The 20,977-nt window shown below is 44.2% G+C and overlaps 1 protein-coding gene across 4 annotated transcripts in view; it reads right to left on the bottom strand.

Annotated features, from left to right (window-relative positions):
* The window catches only part of nek11 (NIMA-related kinase 11), an 80,815-nt gene that overhangs the window by 39,232 nt on the left and 20,606 nt on the right, over positions 1-20,977 (bottom strand). For all 4 annotated transcript variants that reach the window (XM_040117312.1, XM_040117311.1, XM_040117313.1 and 1 more), the window contains exons 3-6: positions 10,198-10,363; positions 8,169-8,287; positions 7,714-7,778; positions 6,536-6,662 (exon numbers count right to left, since the gene is read on the bottom strand). In XM_040117312.1, the coding sequence (XP_039973246.1) occupies positions 6,536-6,662; positions 7,714-7,778; positions 8,169-8,287; positions 10,198-10,363 (477 nt within the window). The remainder of the gene's footprint in view (positions 1-6,535; positions 6,663-7,713; positions 7,779-8,168; positions 8,288-10,197; positions 10,364-20,977) is intronic.

Raw genomic sequence — 20,977 nt, 5'->3', positions numbered from 1 at the left:
CCGAGGATGGTCACGGTGGCAGCAGGTTAAAAGCAAGGCAGCCCAGACGCCCCTCTCCCCAGCAGCGTCTTCCAGCTCCAACTGGGGATCCCTCCCGGGTTCAGAATGTAGATTAGCTGGTAAATCGAAGGTTTCGCCTTTTGGCGCAGCTCCTTCTTCACCACTGCTTTACTGCTGATGCCACACCGATCCACCTGTCAATCTCCCATGGCCTCAGATTTGGAGGTGCTGACTCTCATCCCAGACGCTTCACACTCGGCTGCAAACTGCCCCAGTGCGTGAAGGTCACGGTCTAATGAAGCCAACAGCAGAGATGCAATTCTGAGGCCCCTAAACTGGATTATAAATGTGTTTGCAGCTGTAGAGGTTGTTAAGAACAACTCTTAATCAACATGACAAACGTTAAGTTAACTGCTCCTAACAACCTCTACTGCAGCTTCTGTGTCCAGTCAAATCCAGCTAACTCGGTTATCCAGGTATGAAGATAAGGTGCCCCAACCTCATCGGTGCAGGAATCATTTTCAAAATCTGATGTTTACTGTTGATGTTGGACATCACTGAAACATTTTCCTGCTGTCAGACTCTGCTGCAGCTGCTGAGAATATTTTTACAAGACAAACTCCTGACTATCTGTCCACGTCTGATTCATTTATGAAGAGCTTTTCTCTCTCAGACTCATCTCAAAGTGTTTTAGGGACAAATCCAACAGAACATAGACGCTGATCTCGTCATCTCATCTGTGGGAAAAACACAACCTGCAGCTCAGTCAGACTGTTTGAGCCTGACAGGTAAAAGCGTTCCCATGGAAGAATTCAGTAAAACAGAGCCGAGAGGTCAAAGGTCATTTTATTCAAGTTTCTTAATGAGAGAAGAGTCCATCTTCGTTAACACACACACACACACACACACACACACACACAGAGTGCCCACAGCAGCCAGAGGTCAGCTGTTGTAATTACTGAAGAACAAATCAGAAAGTAGGATGAGGAGGAGGTAATTAGCAGCAGAAAGTGATGAAGATTTTTTCACTTTTATATTGAAGTTGCTGGCGTTCAAACTTCAGCTGTGTGGGAGTTTCACGTGGAGATCATACGGTTAAATATGTTACACTACAGGTATTAGCTGTGTGTCAAGTATGAACCTCAACATGATGACAACTTCATTGTATTTTGTCATTTACCTCCTCAGAAAAGTGATTTCTTAAACCGGAAATAACTGATTTGTTGTTCACATCAGCAGAAATACGAACACAACATTCATATATGTTGAACTTGTGATCAAACAGTTGCTTATTTCCACATCCTACAGTGACAGAGCAACACTATCATACATCTAGAGGGGTGTCTGAGTCCACCTGATGAGTCTAAGTCCAGTACTCCCTCTCTTTTAGCTCTGGTTTGGTCTCCACCGGCTCATGAGGGAAACATCTGGCTCTTTAGCTGCTAAATTCTCCACTACGTTCACCAGCTGGTCTCTGACTGGGTCTGTCTGCTGTTTGCTGCTGAGCAGGTAGTGGACAGTGGCTCTTTACAGCTGTTTCTCCCTGAAACATCTGCCTGCTGCGGCTGAAAACGAAGCTATGAGAGCGGTGAGAGTGAACCAGAGCGGTAAACCGATAAACTATGAGCTGAGACTCGCTGTAAAGCTCCATGAAGCCGAGAGGAGCTGCAGGTTCAGCTGATAATTCTCTTCACATTGTCATTTTATAATTGTTATCAAAAAATATTTTAGACACGAAATAATGTGTTTATTTACAATGATACGTCACTTTATATTAAATTCAACCTTCACAATTTTTTCTATGAATTTCAAACAATTTAGCACAAAAAAAGCAAAACATAATATAATAAAGGTGTCAAAACTAGATTTAAATATGGGGCCTTCTATAAAACAGGGCCACCAAAATATTTAAGCTATAATCCGGTACTTGCATTGCTTGATATTGTACTTTAGTGGTGCAAAGTCCTCAACCAAATGCCCAAAAAACAAGTGACATACAGTGAAGCTGGTTTTTGGAGGCCATAAGGGTCTAGGCCCTAGGCCTTGGGTTTGATAAACCATTTTTGAGATGATTCAAACCCACAGTTTCATTTATAAAGGCATATAGGATGGATAAAGATGCTCTTCAAAATGAAAATAAAAAAATGGCTAGTTTTATGCCAGTCCAGCGGGACTCTGACAGACTCTGACTGGGCTACTGTTTGTCAGTCAGATCTAGCAACACTGGATGTAACGGACACTGCAGCCTCTAGGGGAAACCAACAGGACCATCGACCGGACTGTTTTAAATCAAACCATTTTTAATAAGTCTTCTCTTTGTATCTGCCCCAGTTAGAACAACATGATTTGTAGATACAAGTAATTAGAGTAGATCAGTAATTAGTAATGAACTGGTAGATGCATGTTAACACACTAATGAAACAAAGATTTAGTTAATTAGTAATTACTACGTGATAGCTGCGTTGTTTGTTCATGTAGATAATTGGTAACAGAAAGAGCTGTAGGTTCGCCTACTGTGACTGAGGTGACGGATGTTGTTCTGTGGGTCGTTAGTGAGATAATAAATAGAAGGAGATAATTAAGAGGAGACAGTGAATGTAAAGCAGGTAGTTAATTAACTGAACGAATAGAAAGCAGACAGAACAAAGAGAAGTATCCAACTGAAAAACAGCATTTGTGGTGATTTTTCTTCCTCTTCTTTTCTGTTTTATCTCAACAACATTTACTCCATCACAGTGTGAATGCTGCTAAAACCTCCTTTTAAATACTGTTGACAAATTTTTGCTGATGCTAAATTCTCTTTGTCAAACAGTTTGGTCCAGAGCTAAGTATCTCAACATCTGCTGAAGACATTGTTAAATCATTTTTCAGGTCAAAACTTAGTATGTAGCTGGACACGTCCTTTATCCGTTTGCTTCTCTCCTTCTCTCTGTGCTCACATATACAGTAGTTTAGTCCAGCTGGATTCCCAATAAAGCTGTTCTCATTTACACGTTTGTCTGTTTCCATTGTCAGACGACGGAACAAGTATGAAATAGTGACTGAAACGAGGCCCATTAAGACGACATGTTAACAAGCAGGCACTTCCAAGACATAAAGTCCTGGTTTTATAACCACGACGTTGTCTGACAGAATCACCAGACACATGAGTTAAAGACGACGGCTGAGCTGAGATCTCAGGTGTATTTACCTGTAAAATGATCAGTCAGAGAGAAAGTTAGAAGCTCATTCACGTCTGCGTCAGCTGCCGTGGGGTCAGTTGAATATGATGCCTGCGGAGGGAAAGCCCGACGTCACGCTCGCAGGGCAACACTGGCGACTCTCTTCTACAGAGAGTAGCTCAGGTTTGTCCAGAAAGTCACCAGATTTGTCTCTAGGTGCTGTGAGGAAAAGTCGCTAAAGGGTCTGAAAAGTCGGTAAATCTAGCAACAAAGGAGCTAAGTTGGCAACACTGCCAGTAAACGTACCCTGATGACACTACAAAAACTGTTTGCACCAATTCATTTTGAAAGAGCAACGACCACTGAGAAAAGTCTAATACTCTGTCAGTCAGTCAGTCACGGACATTTGCATGGCCTCGATGTTAAGGTCCAGCCCATTAACAGATTTATGGACTGAATTCAGCTACACTGAGACAAACCATCAAAGCCTTCAGGCAGCAGGCTGACGTTTATTAAATGTGAGCTGATGTTAATGCAAGATTTAGGAAAAATCTCAACAACTGTCGGATGGACTGTGATGAAATGTGGTTCAGACGTTCATGTTCCCCTCAGGATGAACTGGAGTAACTCTGCTGATCCTCTGACTTTTCTTCTAGCGCCATCATCAGGTCAACACTTTAATGTGTCCAGTACTTTGGCATAAAATCAAATACCCACAAAACTAATGACTAACCTAACTATGTTTGTACAAAATGAAAATCAGGCCAATAAATTCCAGTTGTGCAAACCTAATAGCCAGTTTTCCTTCATTTTTTGACCCCCTGATATTTTCTCTGGTGCCACCATCAGGACAAAACGTCAACTCTGGACACAAGATACCGGCAGAATAATGATTAAACTGAAATGATAGAATGAAACCTCTGTATAATAACATATCACTAAATACTGTGACAAGTGCCACTGTTAAAAGCTGTTAAACTGAAGACAAACTAACAGTCCTACAAGAGGTTTTACACTTTGTTGATTTAACTTCATCAGAAAAAACACAAAAACACCTCTCCTCCTCCTCATATCACAGACGGAAGCTTAGATGCTTCACTGCAGTTTAATCAGACCTCAGATCAGCCAGCTGCCGCCTACTTCATCCAATTCATTCATCCTGAAGAGTCCGTCTGATCTAAACCTGACTGATCTCAATCCTGCCGTTTGTCTTCATTAAAGCTTCGTGCAAATGTGTTCAGTTTAACTTCGTTTATGGTGGTTTTACACATTAAAAAGCATGTCAATGGAAAGAATAACAAAAAAAAAATCTACCTGTTCATGTTTACTTCTGAGGTCCTACGGGTGGATGGTGTTGTACTGGACTGTATGTTGATGTTGAGGTGATTCTAATATTCGCCCTCCACATTAACACACATCAGGGCGACAAAATATTAGAAACACACATTTCAATATAATGCAGGACAACACCATCCCCACTACGATGAGCTGTACCTAATAAAGTGGCCAGTACCTACCCAGCCACTCTTCCGTCTCTATATGAGCTCTCATCTCATATAGAGACGAGAGCTATCCATCTATATATCTGTCTATTCACTTACATCTATATATCTCTAGTATTATCATCATCATCAGCGTTGTCGGCATTAGTAGTGGGAGCAGTACTCTTCCTTTAGCCGTAGTGCCACGCCAGCCAATCACGAGCACCGCATAGGATCAGCATTCAGCCAATCATACAACAGCCGATCCCTTGACTCTCTACTTGTGTTGCCTTGATTTTTCAAAGTAAGAGCACATTGCTCTTCAAGGTAACTTTACCTGAGACGAACAAATCGAACCAGAACCAACTTAGCTGGATGAGAGCTCAGGGATCATTTTAGCCTAAAACGCGTTCGTCTGGATTATTGGAACTAAACTAAACAGGCGTTAAACTGACAAACGGGCCGTGAGCTTCTTTCCCCCTCCCTCGACACAAACTTTACTGCAGCAGTGTTGATCTGAACACACCTGATGAATGAGAGCGACACTCTGCAGGAACAGATCAGCTGACAGATGACAGAGAAGGAAACTGCTTCTCAGTGTCATTTTTTACTCTGTTTTTAAGTAGACAGAGCCTTGCTCGCCAGTTCCGTTTGTCTCATCCTCTGTCAGTACCCATTTTTGTAATTTGACTCCTGTTTAATCTGTCATTAATCACATCAGACATCAGCTGATTTCATTGGAAGCGCATAGGATTTGTTGTCCTTCCTGCTGCCTGTCAGGGACACGGCAGAGATCAGACTCATCTCATCCTACCAGGACATTCAGAGAGATGTTACTACATTTTCAACTCAGTCATCTGTGCCCTAAGTTCAGCTCTAAAGTGGGAGAAATATCTGCAGCCATGGCCTCAATCTGTGGAATGAATTACCTATCCAGTACATCTGAATCTGCACAGATTCATATCCCTTATACAAACTCAAGTCCACCAGCAACATGCCAGTAAAATAAGAGTCTTCAACTGCAGGACACTTTTGGTCTCGGACTGGTTGTTTACGGAAGATAAACTGCAGCAGACAATTATACTTGTTTTCCTTCCTGCAGCGACAGAAACTAAACGAATTCCTGTTCTTCACCTGCAGGAGTCCATCCATCCTTCCTTCCTGTGATGCACCTGCACAGCCTCCAGCTCCTAACCAGTCACAGCGGAGGAAAATGAACCCATAAAAAATGTTACCGTTCACAGGCGTGTGCTTTGACTCACTCTGAAATTCCCTTTAATTTTCTCCAAAAGCTCAGACGTCTACAAAAGTCTCAACTTGTTTTCCTGCTTTGGAGTTTTCAGGTATATGGGGTGTGGCCAGGGGGTGGACTGGACACCCCCAGTGTTACATCAAGTGTCCTGGGACCAGGTTGGGATGGAGAGAAATCAATTCTCCACACAGCTCCACTGTTTCCAAGTACTATTAAAACACATCAGTGAGCCGCACTGTTGCACTGGGAGACATGTTCCTTCATCACCGTCAACACACACTGTGGTTTATTTAGACTGAGTTACACACACACACACACACACACACACACACACGCTGTCCTGCTGTCCCAGATATTTGCTGCAGCACCAAACGGGGATTAATCCGCCACTGAAAATAGTCCCCAACAAACGCACTGTTTCCTCCTGTTTGTCTGATAAAAATCCACAGTGAGCAGCTGTTTTAGGGAAATGACTGAGACTTTTTGAAAATGAAAGGAAATGTTTGTGAGGTGTTTTTAAAGATTTATGTCTTCAGTAGGAACCAATGGGCTCAGAGCTGAGAGCCACAAAGTCAGGAAGTGTTAACATGTTGGTTTTGCTGGTATAATAACAGTGGACTGATCCTTTAAAGAAGTGTTACCAGATGTCAGACTTTGAGTCGTATCCCTGGTGGTTCAGCAACTCTGGACTCATGTAGTACGGGGTCCCTGTGAAGGTGGTGGCCAGGTCACTTGATCCCATCAGCAGGCAGGAAACACCAAAATCACCTGGAAACACACAAGGAACAAGATCTGTTCTTAGTCTTACCAGTGGGGCTGAAAATGGAAAGGTTGTCCCGAAGGTGGCGAGAGAGGAGAGACCACGGGGTCAGTAAAATCGGAAAGGTTCATCCTCTGGGGAGCAGGAAGAAGATCGGGATATTTGACCTGGAGCTGTAAAACTATCTCGGTCCTGCTCAATGTCGGAGGCAAAAAATAATAATAAATAGGAGATCACATGTTATCAAATAAAAGTCCTCACAATTCGCTATGGACATCACGTCCTCAAAAAAGGCCTGTAGCCCATGAGTGCATGCAATACACATTTTTTAAACCATTTTTTGCAATATGTTTTTGCCTGTCTATGTTTTTGGTTCACATGGATGTTTGGCCCGATGGTCGAAACATTGCATTCATTACAGCGTGAGGACAGCCTCCCCCTTTCCTTTGCTGATGGTTTTACTATCCACCATGTTTTACCTCTACTGTAAGGGGCAGAAAGGGAGACGGGCAAGATGAGGTTTTGCAAGAAGAGAGGTTAGAGAGTCAAGACCAATCAGGCGTCATCCACTGAGGACCATACATAACCACAACCAATTTCATGCTACAACACATGCACGTCTGTGTGTCACTGTGAACTGAGACAAACATTCAAAATTGTATTTTCTCAGACATTTTACTAACTTATAGTTTTGTCTCCCTGCTGTGTCTCTGCTCTCTCTGGTCTCTGGTCTGTGTAGGCAGCTGGTGATTGCCAAACTAAAACCTGCCGTCAGAGAGTTTTGGTTAGAGACCAAAACCGCAGAGAGCAGCGACAATCTGCTGAGTTTACACTCCGAATAAAACCGGCTGAGAGCAAATCCACTTTCTGCTGCTGTAAGATTGATTCATCGTTAACTGGAGCCACGGTTCCATTAATGATCCCGTTTTCTGTTTTTGTTGTTAATGAGGGAGTCGTTGAAAGCGGCATGAGAGAATCAACACAAACACACGTGTTTAGTAAGAATTCAAACAAACACAGAGAAGGTCCCATGAGCCTTTGCAGCAGCAGGAAACTCACCGATTTTAACAAGGTTTCGTTTCAGGAAGACGTTCTTGGCCTTCAGATCTCTGTGGAGGATTCGCCTGCAGCAAACAGCACAGCAGTCAAGGAAACGGGACAACAACAAAAAAAAATACCATCCATTTTTTTATGTGACTGTTTATTGATTGATCCCCTTATTTATAGTTTGACTGACTGATCATGTGACATGTGGAGCTGTAACATGTGTTTGCCCAGAGACTGAATCTATCTGTAACATCTGCCTGGATCCAGCTCTTTACATCTACTGCCTGGATGACCTTTGACCTCCAACCTGCCACTGTAATGCTGAGGGAGGGGATGAAACTAATTCCACTAGTAATCCGTAAAGTGTAAAATATGCACAGAGGGCAGAAAAGGAACGAGAGAAAAACATGAACTTGAGGATGCAAGGGAGGGAGGAATGCATGTCGCCATGGCAACCATGTCCCCACCTATCGTGCATGTAGTGAAGGCCCAGCAGCAGCTGGACGAGCCAATCGATGACCTGGATTTCGGGGAGGCTCCGTCCAGCTCGTCTCACCTCCTCCAGCTTACAGTCCAGATCCCGATCCTGAGAGAGGCGGAGAGAGCGGATGGATTTCCCCAAAACCAGTGCTGAGAATCGGGTCTAACAAAGTCCAGGTCCCCTCATTCATTCACAGTGACCAGTGATGGGAAGTACTACGCTACATTTTTACTAAGTTGCCATTTTAACTATCAGTCATTACGATAAAAACATCTGCCTGCTTCTTTCTAAACGCACTTTATTTTGTTTTTCTTCACGATAACGGTCAGACCTCACTTTTCTGTTCAGTTTAATAAGCTGCAGTAAAACCCTCGAGTCCTCCACAGCTCTGCAGGGGATTGTGGGTAATGGTCTCACTAGAAACAATAGCTCTGAGGGTCTCTGAGGGTCTCTGAGGGTCTCCGGCGGGCACGGGCAGTTTGATTCAACAGCTGCTGTGTACATGTTTCAGTGTGTGAGTGGGGGATGTTTTTAGATCCAAAGGGTCTTTTAAAGTCAAACTGTCTGAAAAATCTGTTTGAACAACTGGTTTTGGAGGAAAATGAATCCTGCTGCGGCTCCTTAAAGCTTCAGGTGATGCTGGAGCCCCCGAGTCTCACTTTGGGGGGGGCAGACGGATAACGAGGGGGGATCTCCACCGGGTGACGTGTTGGGGTAGAATACGCCATGTGCAGGAGGGAGAGAGAAACGCGGAGGAAGTGCGAAATTCATCAGGGGAGAGGAAAAGGTGGATTTTATTGAAGGCCATTTTATTCGCTGCGGGAAACTCGCGAGTTGGGGCAGCCTGAAACCAACAGACTGAAAGGACAAAGCTACGTGTGTGTACAGTATATTTGTGCGTATATGTGTGCACATGGCCGCACACACTTTAGTCCTGCGTACAGCGACGTGTTCCTGTCACGACGTAAAGTCTGCGAGGCTGCCGGACCGCGCTGCGAACCAGGACTTAAAAGACCTCAGTTGTTCCCATGGAGATGAATCTGAATTCCTGCCCTGAGCATTTTTATGAACAACAGTACTGATGTTGGCAACTAATGCGTGATACGTGCAGGTCTGCTCCTTTACAGCTCTGGTCAGGATGTGCAGTGAAATTTTCCCTTTGCCCGAGCTGCTAAACACAGTAATACATCAACGTTAAAGCCTCAACTTTTACTTACGTTCTTTTTCGGTTTTTTTTGTTAAATCCATATCACTAAGTGTTATGAGTCATTTTTCTGAGCGAAGTCTGGTGAAGTCTGCACCCCAAGCAGACTCTCTGGAAGTCCACAGAGAGTCCACTTGAGGCCCCTTGTGGACTTGAGTTGCAGATTTGGACAGACCTCAGACCTCAGGGACTTCCCGGGGAAGTCGGTGAGTGCAGTTAAGTTTTGACATTTCGATTCAGCCTAATGCTCAGCTTGCTTGACACACCATATAACCGGTGTTCGTCAGCTGCTGTTCTCACCAGCAGAAACAAATCAGCTCACGACAGAGTCAGACTGGCACCAACGTCTAGCAGAGCGATCGCTGGACAGAAGGGGATCGGTCTACCAAAGTTTGGCCAAGTCAGTTAAGTCAACTTGGTGAAACATCTTCCCCAGAAAAACACACACTGATGAGACCTGTAACGTCGGGTATCAAGCACAGAGGATCAAAACCTGCCGGTTATCAAAACTCTGCACCAAATTGCCTGGTCAGATTCTTTGCGTCTTGTTTTTTCTTAGGCGAGCAAAATGGTTCTGTACAGCATCTTGGTGTTAAGAGAAAATAAAACACTGACGTGTCCGAGAAGTTTGGTTTGTTTCAGATAAAGGCAGAGTCTGTAGAAATATATTCCTCAAAGCAACCTATCAAAGCAATTTTAGGATCGAAACAGGCGTCGTAGGGCCACGGTATCAAAACAGGTAACATTCAGTTGAAAACCTTCTCCCCACCTGCAGGTGTAGGTACTGGCGTGCTGACGGTGCTGGCGTTACCTGGCAGTACTCTGTGACGATGCAGAAGGCGTCTCTCTCCAGGAAGCTGTGGTAGAAGGTGAGGATGGCCGGGTGGTGCAGCTGAGACAGCAGCTGGGCTTCCCGCGTAGCTCGGACTGTCTCGTCAGGTCGAAGGTCGCCCAGAGGAATCTGCTTCAACACCTTCCTGCAAGAGACAGAGGTGAAATGCGTTTTTTAGACGCTTTCAGTGTCGCGTCGTAGCGTTTTCAACTTCCAACCAAGCTGTATTGCAAGCCTTAATGTCTTGTGTTAAATTCAAAATATTCAAGTCTTCACAGTTTTGTTAAAAGTGTAGATGGAGGAAGAGTAAAGTGCAACTGGGACGTGCCCAATTGTGAGGCCACCGGGATAAATCTGCTATTTTGGAGAGTCGACGTGTCGACACTGGGAAACAGGACCGTGGTGTATCCTGATGAGATGGACGGGGACTCGTAAAGACGCATGTCATGACGCTGCAGGTGAGTTTTTGGTTTTTTCTTACACAGGGGCCGTGTTAGAAAGGTTTATGTACATGTAAATTCATAGGTAGGTTCCTGGAAAAGACAAGTTAACCTGGTACTGATTCCAGGGAATTAATAGCAAGTAACTGCTTTCGAGTCTTTTTTGAGCTGAACATGCAAAAATATGAAATTTGTCTACAGGCAACAATTAGATACACACAGAATATGAATTATTAAGTTTTTAATCATAATGATTAACGAAGGAATATTTACTCGAGTTTAAAGGGACCAGTTCTTCACTTTTCTTTCCAGGAAACTTTCAAGGAAATGATCGGAAGATTTGGGATTTTCTGTTTTTCTCTGTTGGTCAGACAAAACAAGGCACCTGAAGACTTCACCCTGGACTTACGCCAGTTGTGACGGGTATTTTTTCACCATTTTCATACGTGTTATATAGAACCGATTAATTAATCCAGAAAATAACTGGCAGATTACTCAATAACAAATAATGATCATTTGCAGCCCCAATTAGTCTTTTGCTCAAGTGACAGAGGGTCTCTGCATTTTTAAGAGCTTTTTAATACCAGAGAGTAAAATCTAATACCTGCTTAATGATCATACCTGTCACAAGGGGGAAATAACTGGGGACGATCTGGCCTGGAAATATTTCTCATCATATCACATTTCTTCAGTACTTCTCAGCAGTTTGTAACAATGACTACCAATGATATAATTAAATGAATGTGGCTTGGAACTGGATGGATGTTATTTACCACTGAAAAAATGAATATTTCTTTTTAGAGATGCATCAATTAGTCAACTGGAAGAAAATTAATTGTCAACTTTTTTGATAATCTAGGAATTGTTCATTTTTCAGGCCAAAACGTCAAACATTTACTAGTTTTGTCTTTTCAAGTGTGAGAATCTGCTGTTTTCTCTTTATCACAAATGTCTGAGTCGTGGACTGATGGACAACAAAGCAAAGAGTTTGAAGACGTCACCTCGGTCAGCGGAAGTTTTCATGGACGCTTTTCACTGCTTCTTCACATTTCATTAACTAAACAAATGATTGATTAATTGAGAGAAAAAAGGCAGATTAATCGTTAGTTGCAGCCCCTCAGACTTGTTTTTTTGGAGGAAACTGAATTCAACACTAAGACTTTAAGATGTGCAGAGACCTTGTGATAAACAGCGGCTGGTTGCTCCTTCTCCACCTGCACATAAGCAAAGATGCAGAGGCGTCATTCGGACACATCTGTGCTGATTGTGGGTCGGTCCAACGCGTTCGTGTCGAGTTTACAGTTTCCTATGACGGCACCTTTTTCTACGAAGACCTGCCTCACATTATTGGGTCGTTATGTAAAAAACCAGGATCAAACACTTCAAGCTTCCATGTTCACAGAACTCCATCCAGTGAGCCATCAACCTAATCTCTCCTCAGTGAAGTGACCGTTAGCGACTGAACCAGGTCTTCATCTGATCCAGACCCAGAGAACTGACTGCTAATGTTAGCCGGATACTGAAAGAAGAATAATGGAGCAGTGTGGGTGTCAAATCTCTGTCCTCTCCATCTCCTCCACCTTCTCCACCTCCTCCTGAGGGAGTTAATCAGCTGCTCCTCACACAGCGGCTCCTCATCTCTGCTCTTGTTAAATTGGTGAGCAGGTCAGCAGGTGAAATGGAGGCTCTGGTTTATGAGCACAGCGCTCCTTCCACCGCCCCGCTTCACTTCGTGGTCTGAGGACAGAAAACTGAGCGCCAGAGTCGAACTGTGGATGTTTCCCTGCTGAAATGTAAAATATTTTTAATGTATGTAGTATAATTAGGAAAATGTTTATAAAGCAGGAAAACCGATCGACATCTGTGACTCCAGTAATAACTACACCTCCAGCCCCGGGGCAGAGTCTTTCCCGGCAGTTTGTCCTGTGGTTCGCTTCATGTGTTTTACATTTTTGTTTACTCGTTGTTGGATCGCATGTGCTGACAATAATCAGAGTGAACTGAACGACTGGTCTGTGTTCGTCTCCTCTGCCCAGGTGTTCGGCTGAAAGAGGCCCCAGGTGTCAGGACATCAATTTAAAGGTTCCAGCAGAGACCAAGTGGTAGAACAGTGACCGTTTGGGGGACTTGAAAAACAGACGTTCAGATTTGTATTTTTCTCTGTAGCTTGTATAAAAACCTCGGTGGAAACTGAAATATCTTCTGCCACGTAATTCGTGAAGATTATGGATGTAGAGTATTTATTATGGTCTCTGTCAGTTTAAAAGAGAAGGACTGAGTCAGACTCCCCCATAATGTTGTGGCAGGGTCCAAGTGAAAGGCTTTAAAAGGCTGAAGTATTCCTGTATTTATTTGTCTGTAATTTTATTAATGCAGGAATCAGGTCACATTTACATATTATGTAATTACATTTTTTCTCTCCATTTTTATCTTTTCCCCATGAATAAAAAGAGACGATAAATAAAAACGAAACAAAACAGAACGAAGAAAAATCAACATTAGCAACAATCTATGTCAATTAAAGAATAAGATGCTTAAAAATGTGAGGATAAATTTTCCATAATGAAACTGGAACATCATCACATTTGACATTTAAACCATGACTGTCATTATAGTTGGGGAAATAAACCCTCGAACCCTCTTGCACTGCTAAAAGTCATCAAAACAAAGCAAAACTAGTTTAGTTCAGGTCAACACTGTGTCACTGCGTTAACATTTTTATTCAAGCTGCAGAAGTTTGGTTTCTTTTCTTGGTTGTTTCACCCAGAAACCAGCCAGTACTCTAGAGCTGAAATGACTAGTTGATTAATCGATTAGTCGTTTGCCAGAAAATTTTGATAATCGACTCATCGTGAAAGTCATTTTTTAAACAAAAATACCAAAAATTCCCTGGTACCAGCTCCTCAACTGTGAATATTTGCCAGTTTCCCAGTTTTGTATGATAGTAGCATCCTTGTGTTTCTGACTGTTGGTCAGACAAAAGAGGGATGATGGGCTTTTTCCACTATTTTCTGACATCGATTATGAAAGAAATTAACTGTCAGATGTATTGATAATGAAAATAATTGTTGTTTGCAGCCTGACAGTTCTCCACCGTGGAATAATACGACCTTACTGAGGTTTTTTTTGCCCATTTGTGATAAAACACGACGTTACAACAAGCAACCACAATATGAACTGAAACAGTTCAGGTCTTAAAGCTAGAATTTGACACAGAGTCCCTCATCAAGACCAGGACCACGGGGTGGAGGACGGAGGACCAGTTACAGCTGATATTTTACTTCAGTGGTGCAAATTTGTGATTTATCAAATTATGTGGACCCAAATGACGGGCAGTAAACCTGGGGCCTTGGGGCCTTGGGGCCCCTGGGCAGTTGCCCAGTTGGTAATCCAGGCTTCAGCACTAGTCCCACCACCATAATTACCCATCAGTCCCACTGTCTTCCCACACTTTGAGGGACCAGAAGGTCACAAATCCCTGCCATCAGAGAGAAACCGTCAGCTCAACGAGTCCAAAGAGAAAGTTTTACTACCTGCCAGCAGCTCAGAGAGACCGTTAGCGAAGGATGCCAAAAGGATGCTGGGAAATCAAACTTACAGCCTGGATATATAATCTGCAGCTAAAAAATTCATTTCATTCAGTTCAGTCACTACTCACTCTGATCTGCACTGAGTGGGGTTTTCTTTTTTTTCTTTCACTCCGGTGTGACGCTCTTTACTGAGCCGGGAGCGCCGACTCTCTGTTGCTATGCAACTGCAGCGAAAGTCTGTTTGAAGTGTGACGCTTTGATTAACGCTGAGATGTTCCCGAGTTTCTCTGTCTGCTGGGCTGAGAGCAGAAAAACACACGCTGGGCTGTCGACAGCTCAGAGTCCGAGCTGTAAACCGGGACGCGCGTAGCAGCGGGTCCATCAGGAGGGGAGTCCACGTGCTGAACGGAGGGTTTGGACGGAACCACGCAGGCCTCGCACAAGCTGCAGAACTTTAACCTACGACCGACATACGAGAACCAGAACAAAGTGGTCTGGAGGAAGAAACGGATCCTCCAGGAAGCCGACGGACACACCAAAGCAGCCCACTACCTCAGGCGTTATGTCATAGGCACGCAAACTTTATCATGTAGCACATTCAATACCAGGAGGACAACACAACGCACTTTACACGAAGATCAGGAAGAAGAGAAAGACACAAGACGAGAGACAGAAAATTATACTGAGAAGAATAATACTAATACTAACTTTAATAATAAAAATGGTAATAATGATAATAGTCTTTCACAGCAAGCACACGAGAAGGCTCGCATTTACAAAGCAAATGTTACGGCTGAGGACATCTAAGGACCTCATCCAGGCTGATCCAGAAACCAGGAGCAGCTTCACACGGAAAGCAAGATTATTCCAAGCAGACGAGCCGGGAAGTCCCACCAGCTTTTAAACGGGTCTCATGTGCACACAGAATTATGGGACCGGGCCATTCAGGGCTTTAAAGACCTCAGATCTGTTCTTTTAGGGTCATAAAGCCAGACACTGTCAGTGTCCCCTCAGACGTTGTGGACACGCTGTTAGAAACACACCGTCAGATGTAATTCATGATGTGCTATTGATGGTCGATGAAGATTTTTTTTCTTGTTTCCTTTTCACGATGTTATTTTATTTCCTTTTTATTTTAATGACTGGTTTGATTATGATTATCGTCACTAATTTGTGAACTAATTGTCCTCCATTTTCCTTCTATTTTGCTGGATCAGGTTTTATCTATAAAGTTTGTTCTTCGTCTTTTGTCCTTGGTATAAGCCCGTGGCTCCTTGACATCTGTTTTTTTCTGCTCCCCAGTTTTATGCAGTTGTATTATGTTTGCCAATAAAATAAAATAAAAAATGAATCCTAGTTGGTGCTGGAAGCCACTGGGCCTGGTTAAAAGCCTGGCTGCACAGTGGACCAGTCCACCGCTGACTGTGTTCGGTGCAGCGAGTCCCGTGTCCTTTACGTGTAACGTACCTGACGTGTTGACCTCCCGTCACAGACCTGCGAATAATGTTCACCTTTATTTGAACTCTTTCTCCAACACGACCGATTCTGTCCATCTGCTCAGACTTACAGATCCAGAGCAACATGAACGTCTCCTACTAACAGGGGTTCTGTGGCTATTTAGCCTACCGTCACTGATATAAATGAGCTGGACAAAATAATAGAAACTCCTCCAAGATGGCGATGAGGTGGAATCAGCAGGTCTCTGAAACAGCTTCGACACAAACTGAACACTAGAACCTTCATGAAGGAGGACGTATTGGAGAGTTGTTGTACTAGACTGCATTGGTTTGAGAGCATGTCTGACATCTCCTCATCACATTATCTTTAAATACTTGTCTTAATATAATGGGCCTAAAATAACAGGAGCATTAGATATAACTGAAGTAACCTTTTAGGCAACGCTATAAAAAAACCTTACCAAACGAGGTCTGCCTTCGGCCTCTGTAAACAGGCCTCTGACCTGTGCTCACCTGTCTCTCAGGTAAACATTAGTCTGATCAGACGGCTGCAGCGAAACCAGCAGGGTTCACGGGGAAACCTCTGAGTGAAACAAATCAGATCGATACAACGAAAACGAGGGGAGGAGGTGTCGTTTCCCCCTCCGACACATTTAGAGGCTAACGGGGGAGGCGGGGGCGATGATGGAGGGGGACGTGTCCTCCAGACTCTGTGTCTCTCCGGGAGTCAATGGTGGCTCAACAGCAGACGTTGCTGCTCTGTGTTCTCTCTTAGCAGGTGTCTAACACTCGCTGAGAGGGATTTCTGTTTTCTGGTGGCTCCATACAACTTTTGCTTTTTACTGCCTTGAAGCGTTGCCAGACAGGAAGTGAATACATCAGCGCCCCCCCCCACTGTGACACAACATAAAGTGAGATGTGAGGGTGTCAGACGAGAGCGCGAGGAGAGCAAGCAAAGCTTCAGCGCTCTGATCGATCACTCAGCAGAAGATCACAGCGGCACGCTTTCAGACTGTTTATGACGAGTTCAGAGACAAGACTCACATCCATCTCTGAGTGTTCTTTCTAAATAATGCAGCTCCGAGCAAATCGGTTCCTACTGAAGGAGTAAATCTTTAAAAAACGCCTCACAAATATATGGTTTCTTTTATAGAAAGGCCTCAGTAGTTTTCCTCACACAGCTGCTCACTGTCGTTTTCTGTCAAACAAACAGGAGGAAACTGTGACTTTGTTGGGGACTATTTTCAGCAGCGGATTAATTCACGTTTGGTGCTGTAGTGAGTATTCGTGGCAGCAGGACGGTGTGTGTGTGTGGGACCGAGTCTAAATAAACCAGAGCGTGTGTGTTCGTGGTGATGAAGGAACATGTCAACCAGTGCAGCAGTGTGACTCATTGATGTGTTTTAATAGTTTCTGGGAACAGTGCAGCTCTGTGGCTCAGAGAAATGAGATATTTCAGGCTTTGATACACACACAGTGCTTGTTAGTAGGAGACATTCAGTGTTGGTTTGACTCCGAGATGTGGTGACACAAAATGTAGAATGATTCTGGTCTCATCCTCTATGCGGTCTCTGGAGGGCCCCAGAGATTCTGAGAGCCCGGCGGGACGTCACTAGTGGGTCACTGGAGCAGTTAATGCTGAACATCAAGTGCAGCACTGGGATCTTGTTTTACTACACAAAACCAACGCTGTCTGAAAGCATAATAAAAATGTTGAACTACAAACTCTGGCAGACTATTTTATCAACCTAGGGGTCGGGCCCCTCCAGAGGGTCACCAGATAAATCTGAGGGGTCGTCAGATGAATCACACACATTTGTGACTGATGTTTGCTTTGTTTTGTGAGATATCAGGTAATTTGACCTTTCTGAGCCTCGAACAGTTTGATTAAAGGAAACCACGGGAGAGTTTTAGAGGGGAAACGTCTCTTTAGTGGAACTGATAACGGCTCAAAGCGTCCGAAATGCGAACCAGGGCCGTAGCTAGATGCTGCCCAAAGGGTTAAATCTGGAACAAAATGTGTTGTTCTTCTAGGGTGATGATGCTGAGTACTACTATTATCATTATTATTGTTATTATTCTTTTGTAATCCGTAAGGTGACCAGTAACCACAGCTGTCAGATAAATGTGCTGCGGTATATAGCACAATATTTCCCTCTGAAATGTGGTGGAGTAGAAGTAGAAAGTGTCATGAAATGGAAATATTCAGGTAAGGTACCATTAGCTCAGAACTGTACTTAAGTACAGTACGTGAGTAAATGTACTTAGTTACTTTGGAACAGGTGCCATCTCGGAGACTGGTTTGCAGATTGTGTCACGAGTGAGGTTCAATATCTTTTGGTGGTTGCAGTCCGTCCACTTTGCTCCAGAGGGAGACGTCTAAACAGCTATAGACCAGATTTCCCACAAGACCCCCCCCACTCAGTCCCACACACACACACACACACACACACACACACAAACACAATGGATCCTAATGACTTTGATGCCTCCCCAGCCGTTGCCTCTAACACCTACGAGCACCAAGCAGAAACTAATTTCAAGTGTTGGGCCGACTGCTCTATGTTGATCAGATCAGCCAACACAGAGAGCCACAACGGCTGCCTGGTTGCTAGGTTCATCATGAACGGCGTGGCAGAGGTAACCAGGCATTTTCAGGTCGAGACACTGGCGAAAAAAACGAAACAAATAAACAAAACTGTATTTGACAGATTTGGGTGTGTGCGTGCCGACACTCAGCCGCAATCGGCCCAACTCGCCCGACTGACGGGAAAGCAAGGAACCTCAGCCAGAACAGTATTTAATGACCGAAGCACAACTTTAGCTTTAAGCAAATCAGCAATCTGCATCCCAGCAGGCTTTGCAGCAGCCTCAGTCGACTCCTCTGTTCAGCTCCAGCAGCTAAAAACGGAAACCCCAGGTGCAAACAGGCCGGCAGAGACGACGGAGGTGGACTGGAGGACTGATCAGCTGGGTCACACACTCCGAAAAACCTCAGAGGATCCACGTCACCCACACAAGTTCACACGTGGCTTCATGCAGAACTCGGACATTTTTATTTGTGTGACACATATCTTCACAATCAGGGACAACATGGCCAAAAGTATGCGGACATGTGAACATTCCTTGACGGGGATTGTGATACCACAGGTATTGATGTGCTGCTATAAAAATAGAACTTCTGATAATGAAAAAGCAGAAGCAGTTTGATAGAACACAACTTTGTAACAAATATAAACCAAAAAAGTTCAGGTCTTAAAACCAGATCCTGACACAGAGTCTCTCTAGAGGACGCTCAAAGTTGATTTTCTTCTTCAGTGGCGCAAATTTCCGACAAATGTTTGATTAATCGATGTATGTAGACCCAAAGGATAAAGCCGGGGCTTTTGGGGCTCCTGTGCAGTTGCCCACTAAATCAATCAATCCAGCTGACAGAGTAACTGGCACCAGGACGCATCAGCTGATCATTTCCGTTGACAAAAGCAACCTGTCAATCAGTCCTGCTATTTTTTCTTGATAAATCTTCCTCTCTCAGGAGTAAGGTTTGTGTTTTCTGTGAAGAAGAAGAGACTTCCTGTCTCTCTCTAACTGACTGTGTGGGTGGAGAGACGTTGTTGTTGAAATCTTCACAAAGCTCCTTCCACTGGTTTCATCCGCTCGCTGACAAAGCGAGATGCGGAAGCCGGGATAAGAGCGAGCAGGCGTTGCTCTCCTGTCGCCATGGATTCCAAATCCCGACGGACAGCCTGGGTCACGGAACATCAGACACCTCCTAAATACAGATCGGCAGCTCTCATTCTTTTCTTTTTTGTTGTTCCTTTTGTTTTTGGCGGGATGAGTTTCGTAACCTCTCAGGTGAGAGTCTCTTTTCTTCACGTCTGAGATCAACTTTTTCATGACACACAGACAAAAAAGAAAAAGTTGTGAAGTTCCGGTTTCGTCTCCGACAAACTGGTGGGGGAACGGTGTCTAAATTTGGCAAAGGGGGAGTGACGGGGAGGAGAGGGGAGGAGGCGGGTGAGACCTGTCAGATGGTGAAAGGGCAAAGATGATGACTGCAAACACCAACTCACCATCTGTTTTCTAACAACACAAAGACTCCTGGGGGTCTGGCTCTTTCTGTGAGTGGCCCTGCAGACAAAACTCTCCTTCAGCCGCAGCACGTCCTGACGCTGTGCTCTTTAGCAACACACTGGAGCTCCACCTGCTCAGTTAAAGGTTATGTATTGTCTTTTCATTGAGGGTACACAAAGTTCAAGATGGCAACTAGATTCCTTTGCTAAATTGTACTGTCCCAGCATGTTTCAGACAAGTATCTGATATATCAGGGCACACAGAGCGTTAATGAACCGAGTCCTACGCATACTTAGGTCAAGCACTGTCAATCAGACAGATAGTTTCTGCTGTGTGTGTGCAGGATGTGCATATAGACAAAGATATTAGAAATGCAAGTATCAGCATCTGCCATCTGGAGTCAGGGAAGGCATTAATGCCAGGCTGAAAGTTTCAGCATCAAAGGACAAGTTCACAATTTACAAATATAGAAACGTGCCCATATGTAATAAGGATGAACCCAACATAATATAATAATGATAAAAATAATCATTAGTAATCATGTTTTTCCAAGAAGCCAAATACAGACAACCCCCAGTCTACAAATATCTGGGTCACACCGCATCGACTAACGTTCCCAAAAGGATTTCTGTGCAGCTGAAAGGCCTCTTCAGTTCGAACCGAAGAGGCCTTTCAGCTGAGAGGTGAAACGTCTTCAAGAACGTCAAGCAAGTCCAGTTGCCTCCACATAGCATTTACAGAATACCATGACCTGGACGACTGAGAATCTTCACACACAACAGTCTGTAGAGTTTTTAATCAGGATGGAGCCACAAACAAAAAACATCCAGTGAGCATCAGTTCATGTGGATGAGAGAGGTCAGAGGAGAACGGCCAGACTGGTTGGAGCTGACAGAGGCTACGGTAACTCAGGTAACCAGTCTCTACAACTGTGGGCAGCAGAACAGCTTCTCAGGATGAACAACACGTCCAACCTTGAGGTGGATGAGCTACAACAGCAGAAGACCACGTCAGGTTCCAGAAGTGGACAGTTAAACACTGGAAACACGTAGCCTGGTCTGATGAATCTGGATTTCTGCTGAGGCAGCAGGTGGTAGGGTCAGAATCTGGATGAATCCATGGACCCAACCTGCCTTGTGTCAACAGTCCAGGGTGGTGGTGGTGTGACGGTGTGGAGAAGGTTTTCTTGGCTCCACTTTGGGCCTTAATACCAACCAGTCATGGTCTGAACGTCACAGCCTGTCTGAGTGTTGTTGCT

The sequence above is a fragment of the Xiphias gladius genome, chromosome 22 (genome assembly GCF_016859285.1).
Source record: "Xiphias gladius isolate SHS-SW01 ecotype Sanya breed wild chromosome 22, ASM1685928v1, whole genome shotgun sequence".
Taxonomy (NCBI): Eukaryota; Metazoa; Chordata; class Actinopteri; order Istiophoriformes; family Xiphiidae; genus Xiphias; species Xiphias gladius.
The sequence above is the reverse complement of the archived record's forward strand: the minus strand, read 5'-3'. Positions and strand labels throughout refer to the sequence as shown.